General features: G+C 37.9%; 1 protein-coding gene across 2 annotated transcripts in view; it reads left to right on the forward strand.

Moving 5' to 3' along the window:
• The window catches only part of Tfb4 (transcription factor B4), an 80,851-nt gene extending 62,774 nt beyond the window's left edge, over window positions 1–18,077 (forward strand). For both annotated transcript variants that reach the window (XM_081734249.1, XM_081734250.1), the window contains exons 6-8: window positions 1,104–1,239; window positions 8,343–8,379; window positions 16,460–18,077. In XM_081734249.1, coding sequence (XP_081590375.1) covers window positions 1,104–1,239; window positions 8,343–8,379; window positions 16,460–16,526 — 240 coding nt within the window. In that variant the 3' untranslated portion in view covers window positions 16,527–18,077. The remainder of the gene's footprint in view (window positions 1–1,103; window positions 1,240–8,342; window positions 8,380–16,459) is intronic.

The following is an 18,077-nucleotide window of genomic DNA, read 5'->3' on the forward strand; positions in this document are numbered from 1 at the left end:
TCGGGTATTATCAAAAGTAGTGATGAACAGTTTGGTTCCTTCACTTCTCCAATGATTTCTTCTTGCAGCCAAATAGTCAAACAACTTTTTTCATCTAATAAGTTATTGCAAAGTTGTATTTGTCGAAATCATATGTAAAATTGTTTTTCTGCCTGCCCCGTTATTGGCGCAGTCGGCAAAGTGACTATTAGTAGACTAATGTTGTCTTGGATTCTAATTTCATTCGGTGGTGCATGTTTTCTCTTCCTCTTTCTCTCTTCTGACAAATTGCTTAAACCTTGTACAGATCTGTGGGGAAAAACACTTTTCCTTCACTACATTGCTAAGGAGAGAAGTTTTAACCGAGAGAACATTTCGGGAGTCTCGATCATTTCGAGAGTCTCGAACATTTCGAGAGTCTCGAACATTTCGAGAGTCTCGAACATTTCGAGAGTCTCAAACATTTCGGGAGTCTCGAAAGTTCGATAATTCGATAAAATTAAAATTCTGTATCGATGAAACGGTTTTGAAATTTTATCGAATTGTTATCGATTACTCGATTATCGGAACAGCCCCAACTTGAACTCGATGCACTTGCTGCATATAGAGATCATCTTGTTGCAAGATCTACCCTCATTGTATAATTCTAGAGATCGTTCTCATTACACTATCTTATTTCCAAAACAGTTGCATTACAGGATAATATCAGCTTATACAAAAGATCAAGTTGACAGCATGACAGCTACACAACTTTACAGAGTTCACTATAATTTGAAGTGCTACTACTATGTCATCTATCTTTAATAATTTAAAAATTTCGAAACCATTTACTATTGAACAGTACATATTTTTTACTAAAACGTCCTTATTGAGATATCTGAAGAATCTGTGTAAAGAATTTAAGTTTTTTTGGATAGATCATAAAATTCGAGTTGAAAAAGGAAATTGTTATATCACAACTTCGTAAGATAAGCGCACTGTTAAATTTCAGTGTTGTTCTTTGAACACAGTCTATGCTTGTTTTTAATTTTGCATTGGTTTTCTCATTAAATAAGCAATTTCTATAAATATTTCCTAGCTTATATTTTAATTTTTTTAAAATTCTTTATTTGTTTTTCCTGCAGTGGGTATTCTTGCCAGAACCTCCTATCAGGAAAAAAATAGTTCTTCCTCCACCTGTTAAAGTTGACTATCGAGCAGCGTGTTTCTGTCATCGTGAACTAATTGATATCGGATATGTATGTTCTGTGTGTTTGTCTAGTAAGTAACATATCCTTTTTATTGATTATTACAGGGTTTGTATGATAAGTAATGAGACCAGGTCTGGAAACATTGTTTTATTGATCTGATCTGTACAGGGACTTAAAAGCTTTCGAAGTACTCTCCTCTTGCGTCGATGCACTTCTGCAATCGATGTTTCCACGCTGCAAACGCCCCCTGGAAGTCAGCAGCCGGCATGTCCTTTAGAAATGTGGTCACGGCTGCTTGGATGGCTGTGACGTCTGCAAAACGGGTTCCTTTCAAGCGTGGCTTCAGCTTCGGGAAGAGGAAGAAGTCGGCCGGGCTCACATCTGGGCTGTAGGGTGGTTGTGGAAGGACTTCCACCCCAATCCGGGTCAAAAAGGAGGTCACTAAGAAGGCGGTGTGGGCAGGGGCATTGTCGTGATGCAACTTCCACCGGCTAGCGATCGCCGGTCTTTTCCGCTTGACGCTCCTGTGCAGTCTCTCAAGGACTTGTTTGTAGAAGGCGGCGTTGACGGCTTGTCCTTGGGGTACAAACTCCTTGTGGACCACCCCCACATTGTCAAAAAAAAACAATCAACATTGTTTTCACCTTTGACTTCGACATTCTGGCCTTCTTGGGGCGCGGGGACGCAGGAGTGTGCCACTCCGCGCTTTGACGTTTCGTTTCAGGGTCGTACTGGAACACCCACGACTCGTCACCTGTTATGACGTCATCTTCAAAGTTAGGGTCACTGTTCATGAGGTTCAACAGTTCCTGACAACAATCAACACGTCGTTGCTTTTGTTCGTCAGTCAACACTCGCGGCACCAGTTTCGCACAGATTTTTCTCATTCCCAATTGTTCCGTCACAATCTTGTGCACTGTTGTGTGGTTCATATCGAGTTCATCAGCAATCAATCTCAACGATAATCGACGGTCTGAGTTCAGGAGATCCCTCACTTTTGCCACAGTTTCGTCCGTAGTCACTGTTGTCGGGCGTCCAGCCCTCTCCAGATCCTCAACGCTTTCCCGGCCGTTCCGGAACGCACTGTGCCAACGAAACACCTGGGCTTTGGATAGGGCTTCCTCTTTGTAGGCCTCCGTGATGAGAGAAAGCGTCTGAGTAGCCGTTTTCCCCAGGCGAACGCAAAATTTGATCGCATAACGCTGTTCGATGGAACCCTCCATGTTTGTTGATTTTCCGCCGTGACAAGAATGTTCACAAGGGCTTTGTCCAAGGCTTGTCCGCGCTCCACTAAGGCTCGGAGCCAACTGACGCGCGGTGCGTTGCTTTGCTCGGACCCCCCCCCCTACATCCTCCATCACCGACAAACCCGCTCCAGCGACACGCGCGCCGCGGCGCGGCGAGTCTCATTACTTATCATACAGACCTTGTATTTTTCTGTATTATATATAAATCTAGTTCGACTAGGTACATCTGCTTTCAAACAAATGTTGTATGAACTGTTAATAATTCATTTACGAGTTATATCTTACAGAGGGAGTTTTTTAATCTTGAAACGCCCTTTTAAAGACGCTACTGTATCACACTCAAATTTTTGAGGCCGCTACAACAGTAATAAGGCGAGTGAGACTTACTGGCGATGCAGTTCCGAAGTACCTCCATGTTGAATTCTATGATAATAATAATATAATGAATTTCGAATAAATAGAGACAAAGGCAGTGAAGATTGAAAATTCGACTTTTCAAAATTGCCTAAATAAGTATTACATCCAATTACGTAGATAATTTTCAACAGACATAACGATCATATTTCCGTTTACAGCAATTTAGTATCTCAAACTGGACCGGAGATATGAAAAACATAGGTAGAGATTGCTATATTGCTTAAAATGATGTATTTGTGAAAAATTGTTAAAATGTTTGTTGCTTTTCTTTGCTTCTGTAACATTAAACAGTAGCTCTTGTAGTTGTAATTACAAGTTCTCGCACTCAAACAATTTTTATGCAGTGTTGTAAACTTTACCAGTGTTCATAATATCTACGGAATGATTTGAAATATCAAATTGCTGCAAATGGCTTTATGATCTTTACGTCTGTTAAAAACCATCAACATGATTGGATTTAATGGGGTATTCTTTGTAACTTGGTTCGTATTATTAGAAATGCCTGATATAGTGATAATTTTATTTAATAATACTGGCATTAAGATTCCTCTGGTGTTCATTGCCACGCCTGTTTCACTTGCGTTATTATTATCGTAGAGGTCTTCAAAATTGGGTTGTTTATGGTACTATAATGTCATTAGTTTGTAACACTGATGCTCAGTTGCACTAACCGAGGATTAATCTGTGGATGAGGATAAACCTGAATTTAATCATCGAAGTGAGGATAATGTGCTACGCCAATACTGATCTCAAGATTATGTCGATAGATCATCGAATTAAGATAAATCGTTGAAAACGAGAGATTAATCCATTTTCATCAGAGTTATTAGGATTGCTTGCATAAGATTATATAAATAATTTGGATGGTTACGTGGATATAGATGACACAAATGACGTTACAGTGGTTACTTCAATTGTTCCTGAGGCAAGAAAGAGTAATATTTGTATTAATAATCTAGCATTACTACAGTGGAACGATTAGAGTATCATATTTGCACTACTTCATTATATTATGTATTAATTAATTCGTTTATTGCTAGCTTGTGAATTGAAGAAATTTCGTTTTTAGTGATCACCTATACAAGTAAATATAGTAGATTAAATTTATATCATTTAAGGTGATTATCTTGAGATTCTACCCTACTGCTGCCCTCTCTTGGACCCAGTTATAGTTTATGGCATATACGACTTCATTCGTTCATTTAGCATACCTATTGGCATTTTAAATCTGTATAATTTTGCTTTATTTGAGTTGAATATGTCCTTGTACATTAAATACTGCAGCAATAAGCGTGAAAAAAGAAAAAGGGAAAAAGAAAAAAAATAAACCGAAGCAGTAACACGGAACAGTTAACTGTGTATGTCATAAACTAGAATTATTTCCGTCTTTACACTAAATTTGCTCGCACGTTCTGCAAATGTTACCCAGATTCTACAATAAAATCTATTGCTTGCTGGTACTGTGAATCGGAAAAAAATGGAGTGCTAACGTGCTTCAAACAATGAGTCAAGCAGTAACTTTTTGTTTCACCGCCATATGTGATAACTTGATGTGTAGATTAAAAAAAAAAATGTAATTAAGTTTTCATTATCATCGCCAGTTGGTAATATTATGCAAACCCAACAGAGAATTACTAAAATAAAATTTGTTTACTTAACTAAAAGGCCCATATTTACATTGTTTACTTAATTAAAAGGCCCATATTTACATTGTTTACTTAATTAAAAGGCCCATATTTACATTGTTCACTTAATTAAAAGGGTCATATTTACATTGTTTACTTAATTCAAAGGGTCATTTACATTGTTTACTTAATTCAAAGGGTCATATATGCATTGCTTACTTAACTCAAAGGGTCATATTTACATTGTTTACTTAATTCGAATGGTCAGTTACATTGTTTACTTAAATTCAAAGGGTCATATTTACTCCACCAGTGCTGCTTTCTAGAGTGGAACAAAAGCAACTGGCGATGCAAATGTAAACTTAAGCCAAAATTTGGGTTTCAAAAGAAGTTGACGGAACAGGGCCACGGCAGAGATTTCTTGTTGGCGTAACTATCAAATAAAATATCTTGGTGTGACGCGGCCATACGGTGAGCTAAGGTAGCCTAATCTAATCTATTTTACCATGAAAACAATGGGATGTAAGGGGAACTAACGTAACTTAACCTATTCTACTGTACTCTACCCTAGAGCGTTCACCTCCGGTGCTTGGGATCCCTGGTTCGATCTCAGCTCGCGCCGTGTGGACTTTGTGGTGGGCAAACACCGTGCTCGTGGGTTTTCTCGGGTTCTCTCGTTTCCTCCCACTTGCTTCATTTCAGTGATCTCTCATCATCACCGCCTCCTTTAGCCTAACTGGCATAAACGTGGGACGTAAAACTCAAAAATTTCATTTCATTTTCAAATCTTTACTCTTGAGTACCCTAACTTACATTTCAATCCACGGGCCGAACATTGGATTTAAGGAATTACAGTATTTGTGTGAAGTTGAGCGTAGTTCGTACCCCAATATTATGTAAGAAAAGGAAGCTGTTCTCCTTAAACCCATCCTTGCTTGAAAATATCACTTGGAAGGTCGATAAAGAAGTGTCATCCATTAGAACAGATTAAAAAAAAAAAAAAAAAAAAAAAAAAAATGTCTTCAATAACTGGATCCTAGATATAATACATTATCCATATTTGATTTTGAGTTTAGCTTCCCTTTTCATCAGCGAGGCTATATGAGACTTGAATTTACATCTTAATATGGGATCCGAATCGTATGAGCTCCCGCCGAGAATCTAACCTTGATCTCCTACGTTATCGTACTTATCCATAAAACAAAAATGTGTGCCCCTATATATTCTGAAAGATCAGAAATGTAGCTTCCTTTTCAGTATTTGATAGAAGATTTTTCCCCCTCAAGGATATGGTTGTATTTGTCCACCAGCATTAAAACATATTTGCCTTCCCGAAGAGCGAAGTTCTTCGCTTGCTTTCTTTCCATATCTAGTTACAAGAGGTACCTCATGCTACGCGAATCAATTTTCAGTTGTTACGTGGACTTTTTAGCCAGTCAAACGTCATGCCGTAAATATCATAGTTTTATGTAACTTCCAATTTTTCGTGAATAAGTTAATATTTTCTCACTAACTGTTGGTGGAATGATGTAAGTTTCTCATCCAAAGATAGAGATAACAGGTTATCTTATCCAATCTTAATCCTCGATTGGTGCAACTGAGCATGAATGATAACTATGGTATTTTGAGTTGTTTTCGTTTAACTAGTACGCAATAATGTGACGTAATGTCTTTTGAAAATACAACTTTATGTTAAGGTGGCAACCGAGGTAATCTGGTTGTGTTGCGGAGTATGTTAAACAGTTTTCCCCGTTGTTATTTTGATCGTATGAATTTCAATTTATTTTACTTGTTAGTTCAAAAGTTACAAAAGTGTTTTGAGATAAATGATTCACTCTGTATAGTTTGTTGATAAATAAAATAATCAAACTTATGGAAGTGTTTCCTTATATCAAAAGAAGGGGGGAAATTACCAATTAAATGTGTCGAGAAACTGCACATGAATATTTAAAACATTTTGACATTTGATGCCGTAAAAATATTTAGAGCTGTAAACAGTATATCCTCTTGTTTATAATACTTTTGTCTGGTAGAACAGCTCGTATATATGGAAGTAGAATCATTGATATGAACGGATAAACTAACTATAAACGTCAAATATAAGAAATAGCATTTGTAAAGTTAATCACATGTATCCCATTTCAAAGTTATAAAACTTAGCGACCTTCTAACACAGATCGTACTCCTAAACAAATCATTTACGATTCACGTTTATTGGATCTGTTTTATGTGAAATATAGAAAATCTTCCCAAACTGTGATGTTATGAACCAAGTTAACTGTACTTTTCTATGTAACTATTAATTATACCTTATAATTGAACACGAGGCAAGGACTTTTTTTTAAGGTGCACTCTGAACCACATTAGGAATGCGCAGTTTTTTTTCTGGAATTTTATTTCTTTGGAAATTGCCGGAAACCGACCGACTTTTGCATACCATAGGCGTATGTGTGTGATATCTTTCGAAAGCATGAATCATTTCATAGGTAATAATGTACGAATTACGAATCTGAATTAATTAGGATGGAAGCGGCAGCTTTCTAAGTGAACATTTACATTTTTGGTAAAACATGAGTGATTTCAGTGAGTTCAGTGATTTTAAAAGGGTTAAACAATAGGGTTATTAATATTACTAGAACTAGTTAATCGAAACGTACGTATGTTTAAGAAAACGCGCAATTTCACCCTGGCATACTGCCAGTTAGGGCCAGTTGGGGTACCTGTCCCCTTTTCCTTTTCTGTTTCTGGAAACCGAGCCTGTTCTTACCAAGTAAAATTATTTTTGTGACAGTAAGATGTAATTGAATGTGAAATTATTCTTGCACTTACAATTCGTGTATCCTTGCGAATAACATTTACACTTCAGACATAAACAAGGCTCATTATATATTTGAAGGAAGCAAAGAGAAGAGGGAAATAAAAGTTAAAAAGGACGATATCTGTAAATAATTTTACAAACGTAAAATCTCACGGAGAATTCGTTTTCTAGTTTCATCTATAATTCTATCCGAATGATACCAGCATAACGGGACAATACCATAGATGAAGTAGCAAAAGAAAGCTTCCGTGGAAACGCACTTTTGTGAAATTATCTACACGTAAGGCAGAGTGACGCAGCTTTTAATTTCATTTATTTACTTATTTTAAACTTTATTCCTTATATGATAATGAACTCATGTAGGTTTGAAATTAAGTTTACTGATGGATGCTATAGGATGCATGCTTAATATAGCTGAATACGTCACACTGAGGAAGGGGCGAGAGAAGCCTTGAAATAGTATGTGTTACGGTTTATTAGAAGAATTTTTTTTTTCTCTCTTTCTCTCTCTCTCATTGTTTTTAAATATTAAACCGAAGTTGTTTGTCAAGAGATACGAGAGGTAAGTGCAAGGGATAAAAATTCCATATTAAATTACATTTAACTCTCATAACAGTAGTTTTAGTAAGTAAGAACAACTCGGATTTAGAAAAGGACGGAAGGGAATACGTATCTCCTGTACTCATACATAATATAAAATACATAATTTAGATTATGATGAACGCTTCATTTTAAATGTAGTAACCGTCAGTTCAATATTGATACCATATAAATACAAAATTTAAGAATAATTGTTATACAGTGTTGTTTGAGTTTTTGCGTTTCACGTTCTTGTGAAGGACAAGTCCTACTATTAGGATAGGCTCCGAACCGCGACTGGACCTTGAAGCCGGTGCAGTTGGTGGGTGCGTAGACCATCATGCAAGAACAACCCTACAGTGTAAGCTCTTCCCCACTTGGCTGTTCTACGTGAGCCCATAAGCTACCTAACTACATTACATGCATAACACTAGATATTAAGAGAAATTATGCCGTTTGTTAACAACCTCTATATTTTTTCTTTCAGTATTCTGTAAATTTAGTCCCATCTGCACGACCTGTCAGTAAGTATTCTTTTCATATATTACATTTGATTAAATTTTAAATCAGAGTAAGAATATATGTTTGTAAAATTAGAGGTTTGAACCAGAATACTTTTGAATTGAGAAATGCGGATGATTTTTTAAAAAAATAATTCTAGTATTTAAAATGTATACTGCAGTATATTAAAATTAGCGTCATAATACTTGTACATTGCATTATGTTCAACATTTATTCTCTTTAAAACATAATAGAGGGCGCATAGCATTTACCACATATTCATGTCTGAAGTATATGATAGCGAGTTCTAATTGCAAATGCACGTAAACATATTGTGCATCGGTTTTCTTGCGAACGCTTATATGTACTTTTCGTTCAATAATAATGATAATACTTACAATAAATATTAAAAGATCCAATTCGTTAATACACTTTACTTCAGTCTTTTATCTGTGATTCGACTTGCAGAATGGACCATGCTAAATATTCTTTTTTATGCAAATTCCTTTGTTTATAACTAGCAATGATCCATCAAATTATGGCCATCTAATTCTTAAGAACGTATTGTATCATTCCATTCTTTGTATCATAGATAAATCCTTATTATTATACAAGATGTCTTAGTATATATGTAATGCTAATTCCTGATAGTTCACAGTCTCCCTAATAGGTGTATCAACCTGCACTGCCTGCGGGATGCTAATAAAACTAGCGTGCAGGCAATTTGCAGATATAATTGCAGCAACTTAAAAACTGTATTATTTCAATTTAGTTCTTTCAAAATGGAACAAAGCACGATTTTAACTTGTAGTATTCAGCGAGCCGAAAGCGTGAGAACAACAACTTGTAAAATAATGGAAAGTTAAAATGAGTTAAGGTTTTAGATCTCTCCCGATATATACATGGACTAGATAAAAGTAGTGCCAACACTGCTGTCACGTGAGTGGCATCAGGAGTCAGGTAACTATAGGTATTCGGTAGCTATGACGGATTGATAGACGAGCAAATATGGCTGGTGGGAATGGTTGCCTTGCTCATTCCAATACTGCAGGCTTGTCAAGGAAAGATGGAAATACCCTAACGAAATGATTAGATGAAACATCGTGCTTGGGTCAAAATTGAAGTGTTACGTAGTCGGAGTGCGCAGAACTGGTTTCAGGTACTGGGTGAAGCATATGTAACGAAGCGTTGCCGTGTCAAACTGTTGCGCAATGGGTGATGGTATTTCGGGAAGGCAAGGATATCGCTCAGGACGATCTCAAACTGACAAGCACACAATTCAGCTCATTTCTTTCGTGCATAAGGTAGATTGCTAATGGACTGCGCGAAAGTTATCTGGGGAAGTAGAAGCCACAAAACCATGTTCCAAATGCTGTACAATATTTTCCGGTTTCTTAAAACTGCAGCGTGGTTGATATTCCATCAAATCACTGACGTGCAAGAATGGCAACACTATGTAATTTGCACAGGACTTGCTGCATCACTACGAGAAAAATGATGGTAACTTTTGTAGACGGATTGTGACTATACAATCAAACGCAGGTTTTGTCTGTAAACTACTCTTCAAGCTGTAACCTAATACAAGGATAAGTCTTAAGTCTTGCAATATTTTGACAACTCAAACAACAGACCGGTATAAATGCCATGATCGATTAAATACAAGATCAAACTGGCTCAAAAGATAGTGTGGTAAATGGATTAGTTAACACAGAGGCCAACACTCCAGCAGTATCTTGAGTCAAATTTTAGTGGCAGTGGATGGGTGCTGAACGTCTGATACGTGAATTATTACTGTATGAGTTCGAACTGGAACATAACACTGCGACAGCAACCAAAACATTTGTTATATGAAAGGGGAAGATGCAGTGAACCACAACACAGCAATCGTTGGTTCCAGAAATTTCCTGCAGGTTCTAAACATGTCGAAGATCAGCCAAAGTTCGCCCGTACCAGGGTAACAGATTCTGAGGTCATACGACATGCTATTGAGGAAAATCCCTCCATCAGCACGACAATTGTCAAACCAATTCGGCATGTCTCAGTCCAAGATAGTACGTCACTTTCGCGAACTTCAGAAGAGCATCAGGAACTGCCGCATAATGCCACATGAGTTGACCCCGGCTCAGGACCAGAGGAGAGTGGATACGTTCCGACAACTACTGCTAAATCCGCGTGATTTGCGTTTCCTGAAATAAATTGTCATGTGTAAAGAAAACTTGTGCTTTTCCGAAGTCCGAAATTAGAAAAACAGTGGCTGAGAAAAGGCCAACTTCCAGAACCGGCCGTCAAATGGGCATGTCGAGCATAAAGTCGTGTTCTGTCTTGTTCTGTCTATGGTGGAACTACGACGGGGTAATTCACTTTAAATTCGTCCCTAACGGTCGTACCATCAATGCTGATCTTTATTCAGAACACTTGGAACGGTTGTATGTTGCACTATTCCAAAAATATCCTGCATTGCCGAGTCAAAAGCACGCCCTGCTGCAACAGGAAAAAGCAAAAGCACACTCGACTCGGAGAACACAGCAAAAATATCAGGAACTTAATAGATGCCACACTAACATAGTCCTGACCTGCCTCTTCGGATTACTACCTGTTTCGATCCATGGCACACTTCCTAAGACCACGGTGCTTCACCAACCAGCAGATGGAAACAGCAGTGACTGACTGCTTTGCCTCTCAGAATAAGACGTGAAATCGAGGAACTGACAGGAGGGTGGCTGCAGACAGTCCAACACAAGGGGTTATACATAGAATGTTAACCTGCCTTCATTGGACTGTGATAAATATAGGTATGTTGTGTACTAGGATATTGCAAGACTTACAACTCACTCTTGTAAGTGAAATAATTCTGGACTTACTCATCCAAAGATCGCGAGTCCTATGCAAAGTAATGTTCATTGTAGCATATGACATCCATGGGGGAATCATTCCAGGGTTCCCACGTTCTGGAAAATCAGGGAATATCAGGGAAAGGATACATTTTGCGTAAAATGTCATGGAAAGTCAGGGAACGTAAATGTGCAAGTGTAACATTCTTTTTTTCAATATAAAATTGTTTCCTCTCTATCAGTTGTACAGATTGACATGTGATGTCAACAGGATCACAATGATATAGCATTCCCAGTGATGCTATTTCTTACTAAGGCAGTGAGGTACTGTATGTGTTGTGTATTTGTGTGTACGACAGAGAAGGGAATAATTGATCATGTAAAAGCAGAAATCGAAGTATGACTTGCCATCTTCGTGGATATTGGTTTTAAGACAGAAGAACTACTGAAAGAATTGAAAGCATCAGATAAAGAAAACCTAACTGTCAGGCTGGACTGTCGAAACTTTTTGCTGGGCACAATCAAGAAGATTGTGGAAAAGAGTCCTCTAAAGTACAAACTGGTACGTGTTGTGTTAACTTTGGATCCCAGGTTACAAAAGATCAATCCAGAACTTGCTCAAACTAGGATGAAACGCATCCTACAAACTCTGCATGAGCAAAATAGAATATCTGATTCTATAGCTGAGAAAGCAAAGTGTCAGTTTGTCTTTCTGTACTGAAATTCAGGGGCCTCTTGATTTCAGAGAATACGAAGAGAAGATGGGTAGCGTCAGTTAGATTACTTCTTTGCAAAAGTAATGTCCAAGAAAGAAGAATATTCTGATTTGCGGTATGTTTATGTTGTGAAAATGTTCCATTTCATCTGACGACAATGCCTCAGGTGAGGGCGGGTTCTCAGTCAATAAGATACTTATTGTAGGAAACCAAATCGAAGATTCTGTGGTAGCGCAGAGGCGGGTGCATGATGCAGTTATGTACTATGGAGGTGTAGAATCTGTTCCTGTTGTTCGAAGAATGCTTCTCCCAGTTCGTTCAGTTCGGAGACGCTATGATGAATACCATAAACAGAAACGAATCAAAAGTGCAGAGGAAAGTAAAATCAAAGGTGAAAAAAGAAAACTAAGTGCTGAAGTTAAGAAATTGGAACCAAAGAAGAAGTGGAATAATATTGGGTCGGTGCATAAGTTCGTGCGGTTCTTATATTTTATTTTTATTCTGCTGTTCTGTTAATTCAAATACAACATAGACATAACATTAACATATTCTACGAGTGTAACAATACATTGCATACATTTTACTGTCATTCACATTAACTCACAATCACTCAGTGATGTATTCATCTCCACTATCTATGACCTTCTGCCAACGTTCAGGTAGCAGTTCAATGCCTCGCCTGTAGAATTGTTTTGGTTTTGTCTGGAAGAAATCTGTTAGCCATTGGTCAAGAGAAGCTTTATTAGGAAACACTTGCCCCTGAATATGGTTAGAGAGAGCGGAAAAGATGGAAATGCTGATGTTCGCTGCACTGGATCCTCGGTTAAATTCAAAGGGTAAAATGATCACTTTTCTCAACTTGACATTCCATATTAGTTTGTCTAATAATATGGTCACAATCAAGAAAATCTGTGTTTCAAAACACATAAACTACGGTTAAACAACGGAATAAAGATAAACAATCGCTTCACGCCGCATTGTTGCCAACCCAAAAGAATACCGCACGAACTTATGCATTGACCCAATATTACAAACAGGAACAAGATGCTCTCGTCGAACAAATTCAAGAACTGAAAGCTAAACAACATCCTGTTTAAAAATGTAAATGTGAGGATTAAGATGTCTCAGACTTGGAAATATTAGGACTGATACTGGCCTACGGTGGCTTAGTGGTAGAGCGTTCACCTCTGGTGCGTGGGGTTCTTGATTCGATACTAGCTCACGCCAGGTGTACTTTGTGGTGAACAAACACCGTGTGCGTGGGTTTTCTCGGGGTTCTTCCTTTTCCTCCCATTTTCATCTTTTCGTTCATTTCCCATAATTATCATTTCCTTTAACCTAGACGTTATAACCGTGGAACGTAAAACTTAAAGATTTCATTTCATTTTAGGACTGATGGTATTAGGTATCAGGAAGAGTTGGCAATGTATACTTGACTGCATACTATATTGCTTTTTATTTATTTATTTTTTTCAAGCTAAAAAACTAATTTGCAATGTCAAGGTATGTGTTACTGTATCATACATATATTATTATATACTTACATGATACATTTTGTGTAAATAGCAATTACTCATATTAAACATAACAAATATGTAGATAGTAATTAAAGGAGTGTGTTAGACGGATATGGGATGGAGGAAGCCGTTAAAAAGTGTATGATAGAACTTATCCCATATCTTCCCATTTATATTCAAGAATTTATGTCAGGGAAACCGATCTTCACTTTTTTGCGGGAACCCTGCATTCACCATTCTATATGTCAAGGATAGACAGTCAGTGGAGTTTATTTCTGCAAGGCAATGGGGTGCAGCGTTACCTTCGTAACACTGTATAATATCAGGTTGTCTAAAGAGTATTGAGCCTTTAGAGGGCAAAATTGAGCATACATTTATTGTGATTTCAAAATATCATTATGAAACCACATATACTCCAATTCGTTTGATGATTTGCCATTTTTCCAACACCATAATTCCATCGCTATAGAGCTTCTATGCTTTCTTTACAAAAAGAGTAACATCTGATTTTCACAGGTCTCTTTTGAAACTAACCCAGCACCATTCAGCGCATTGGAGTTCTGCAGAGACAAAAATAAATGACGGTGCCAGGGCCGGCTGTACGGAGAATGCATTAAAAGCTCCCAGACAAATTTTCTCAATTTCTGATGAATTATTAAATATGTATGCGGTCTGGCGCGTTCAGCGTGATATAGACACCATTTCTATCGACCAGTTCCAGTCATTTCTTTTGAATTGGTAGGTGAACTCGCGCTAGTTGTCGAAGTAAAGGTGTGCGTCTATCGTTCTGCCCGCCGGCAGTAGCTCGTGATGTCCTTCCAGTCTCACAAAACACACGGCATAACCTTAATGAGCGTCTGTATGGGCTTTGCCACAGAATATGGAGCTGCTCCTCTGTTCGACTACGATCTTTTTCGCACATTGTTGTGGATTATCCACTTTTCACACATGTGATCAGCACTTTAGAAATGGCTCGAATTCGTTACATTTCAGTGGAGAGTCCAAGTAGAAATTCGATCGAGTTAAATCATTTTCAGTCAGATTATACGGCACCCAAATGTCGAGCTTCATTTTTGTACTGAGCTTTCCCCGAGTGGTTTACTACTATTTGGTGATGCATGTTTAGATCATTAGCGATTTCATGCAAGTCATAAATCGACTTTTGCCAGAATATCATCCACGTTTGATTTGGGTGGTCGCCTACTGCAAGGAAGATCTTAGACATCGAAATTTCCAGAATGAAAGCGACTAACCTGTGTTTTACTTGTTGCTTATGATATCGTATATTGTTCATAAACTGCAGAATTTTCTTCACGAGCTTGCGCGTCTTTTGCGCCTTTATCGAAATAAAATTCCAAAGCGGAAAATTCACTTATCTTCACAGCTCAATACTTTACGTATAATTATAAGAATTCTAACACTTTTTTTTGCCTATATGTTAGTTTTAACTGCAAGCTACCGCATGACGTTCGGCCTAGGTTAATCCGCTTCGACTTGTATACCTGAGATTTAGGCACTAACGCCCTTTCGTGTGCAAAAGGCTCACTACCTTTTAGACTACCCGATAATTGTATCTCTTGTGTAACTAGGGCTGGTACTCGGACGTTCGCCGTATTCACCAGGAGTTCGTTCGAGTACTTCTCTACGCCAAGGTGAAAAAAATAATTCATGAAGAAATGCATTTCGACACAAGAGACACCATTATGCATGCCATAGCGCGGAACATCGATAAAAATGAATCTGCTGAAGGTGTACGATCCTTTCCACAAATGTAGTAGTTCGTAAACATGGCTACGAAATCATTAAAGCATTGGAACTGGTATTTCCTCCCAATAAAAGCAGGTAAAAAATAAAAGTGTTGCTACTACTTTTTATCTAAGCCGTGTATAATGTAAAGCCCTTTGAATACATTTTCAAAACCTTTAAATAGAGCTCCAACTAATATTTTGTTTTTATGGAAACAAGGCGGCAAGCGAATTTTTGAATTGTCAGTGCTTGGTCTGAACTGGGGCACCCCTTAAACAGTTTTCTTAATGTTTTATGTGTAAGGAGTGAAAAGCCAGCCGCTCATCTATGAGAAAATTTGGAACTTCAGATGATTTTCGCTTAAGTTAGTGCACCGTAGACTCATAACGGTTGATTCGCGCTTATTCGAATGCTGGCATCAAGAAATTTGAATCAAGACATTGGTACGGAAGGCATTTTGTTATCAGAAAATTTGTAAAATTATTCGTGATAATTACTAATGACGGGTCAATAATTCCACAGAGTTCAAGCTCCGTATCCCTTACATGTTTTTATTAAAAGCGTATGTCTAATATTCTTTAGGACCTCATGAAATAAGTAGATTCATTCTTTGCATGTTTAGGCAATAAAAGCATCCCCGAAGAAACTAAATGTTGACTGAAAGCAGAGAATGCGCGCTATTCATTTCAAAATCTTTTGTCGTTACGAATTCTCTGGAGGAATGTGAAGCTTAAAATATGTAAAACGATGATCGTGCCTGTTGTGATGTATGATAGCGAAACATGATCGCTTGTTCTGAAGGAAGAACACATACTGAAAGTATTTGAGAATAAAATCCTGAGACGAATATTCGAACCCAAAGAGAACGGAAATGGGAAATGGCGGAAACTTCATAAGGAACTGCGTAATTTATACCGTTTACCAAACATCATCAAGTCCAGGAGGCTCAGATGGGCAGATCATGTAGCCAGAATGGAAGAAAGTAGGGATACTTTTGAAGTTTTGACTGGAAATGCAATCGGGAAACAACCATTAGGAAGACCTAGACGCAGATGGGAGGACAATATTAAATGGGTCTCACAGAAATAGGAATACAGAGTCGAAACTGGATCCAATTGGCTAAGAATATAAATCAGTAGAGACATTTTATGAACGCGACATTGAACCTCCGAGTTCCATACGTCATAGAGTTAGTTAGGTATCTAGTAATTTGTGTATTGTATTTTGTAATCCAGTCTTGTGTATTTACAATGTATGCATAACATAGTTCATCTTATTTTTCCTCTTTCCTAGCACCGTATTCAAGACGCCACCTCCACTACCAATTAAAATGAAGAAGAAGAAGCCAAGGCTTACATAACAAGTTCCGTTACGATTTCTCATTTCTAGTGTAAATTGTGGGTATTGCGGAAGATTGATTTGTGTATAAAAATTATTTTTGTGAGTTCCTGTATTTATGTATTACATTATTAAAGAGCTTTAATTAAACCATCCTGAAAATTTAGGTGATTATTGATTCATAGATTTTATGTTGTTACTTGTCATACTTATTCAATGTGAAAGATATTATCATGATTTCTACACCAAAAGTTATATGCATTTAAAGTCTTACACAGTTTTGATTCAGTGCCCAAAAACTTTATAAGAGGGGCGTATCATAACGATTTGTACTTTTTTCTGAGCAATTCACAAACATTTTCGATATAATCATCCTCCAACTGAGTGCACTTGTTCCACCGGTGTTGCAGCTTCTTTAGTCCCTCGGTAAACTATATTTTAGGTGTATGTCGCACCCACACCTGGACAGATTTTTCAAATTCTTCAAAGTCAGGAAGATCGTTGTTCGGGGACCCAAACAGGTGGTAATCGCTAGAAGCTAAGTCGGGAGAATATGGAATGTGGGTGCACCTAAAAACCTAATTCGGCAATGGCAGTGATTGTTTCCCGGTTCATATGCGGGCGGGTGTTGAAAAAGAACCATTTCTGCTTTTGTTTGTTGCAGATTCTTCAGAGTAAGGACGTATGAGAACTTGTAATTGTTGTACCCAGCTCCAACCAATTAATAAGCGGAATTCCTTCAGTATCCCAAGGTAGTGGCCATGCGTTTTCTGCATCTTGAATTTCTTTGGAGGAGGACTGTTCTGGTGGATCGTGAACTTTATAGGAGTATGCTCATAGCGGTGCAAGAGATCAATGCAGACGTCAATGCGTTGTTGCTTTGGGAATCCACAACTTGGGAATCCGTCTGGCTGTTTTCTCATCTCAAGGTGCTCGTGCATCATGCGCTGTAAAGTGTGTCTGGTGAGTCTTGTCCTCACCTCGAGTTCTGAAAATGCGAACGCCTGTTTTCGATGATCATCTGGCAGAGACATACAGGTGGATGGGTTTTGTGTCCGGACCTCCTTTACTCCAAAATCGCAACTTTTGTGTAAATGTAATATAATTTTAGAAGTAATTTTACAAATTTTAATATAATTTATCATCATATTGAATTTGGACCCCCCTAAAAAGCTTTAGACCCCTCCCGAAATAAATGCCTGCCTCCTGGACCCGCTGAATATTGGATGGCAAGGTGACGGCGATTTTTTCTTCCTGAACGTGTCTCGTTCTCAGTTGATATACTACCACTTTTCCAGCCTTATATTCAGTAATACACCGTTTTCCGTGATGGCACATCCTCTGTCGCTGTAAATTTCTGCAGCTGAAGTGCCCACCTCCCGGAGAAACCAACTCACCTACCGTTGAACATGTGTATCGCTCTCATTTTGTCTATACTCAGATACACACTCTGTTTCTCATTCCTGGTTGCCTACTGTCACGTGCTGCCACCTGCTAACTGATCAATGTACCAGCAGCCAGTTGTAGTAATATCCGCCATGTGAAAGCAAATAAATTAAAAAAAAAAAAAAAA

Source organism: Thermobia domestica, chromosome 12 (assembly GCF_964235325.1).
Source record: "Thermobia domestica chromosome 12, izTheDome1.hap1.1, whole genome shotgun sequence".
Lineage (NCBI taxonomy): Eukaryota > Metazoa > Arthropoda > Insecta > Zygentoma > Lepismatidae > Thermobia > Thermobia domestica.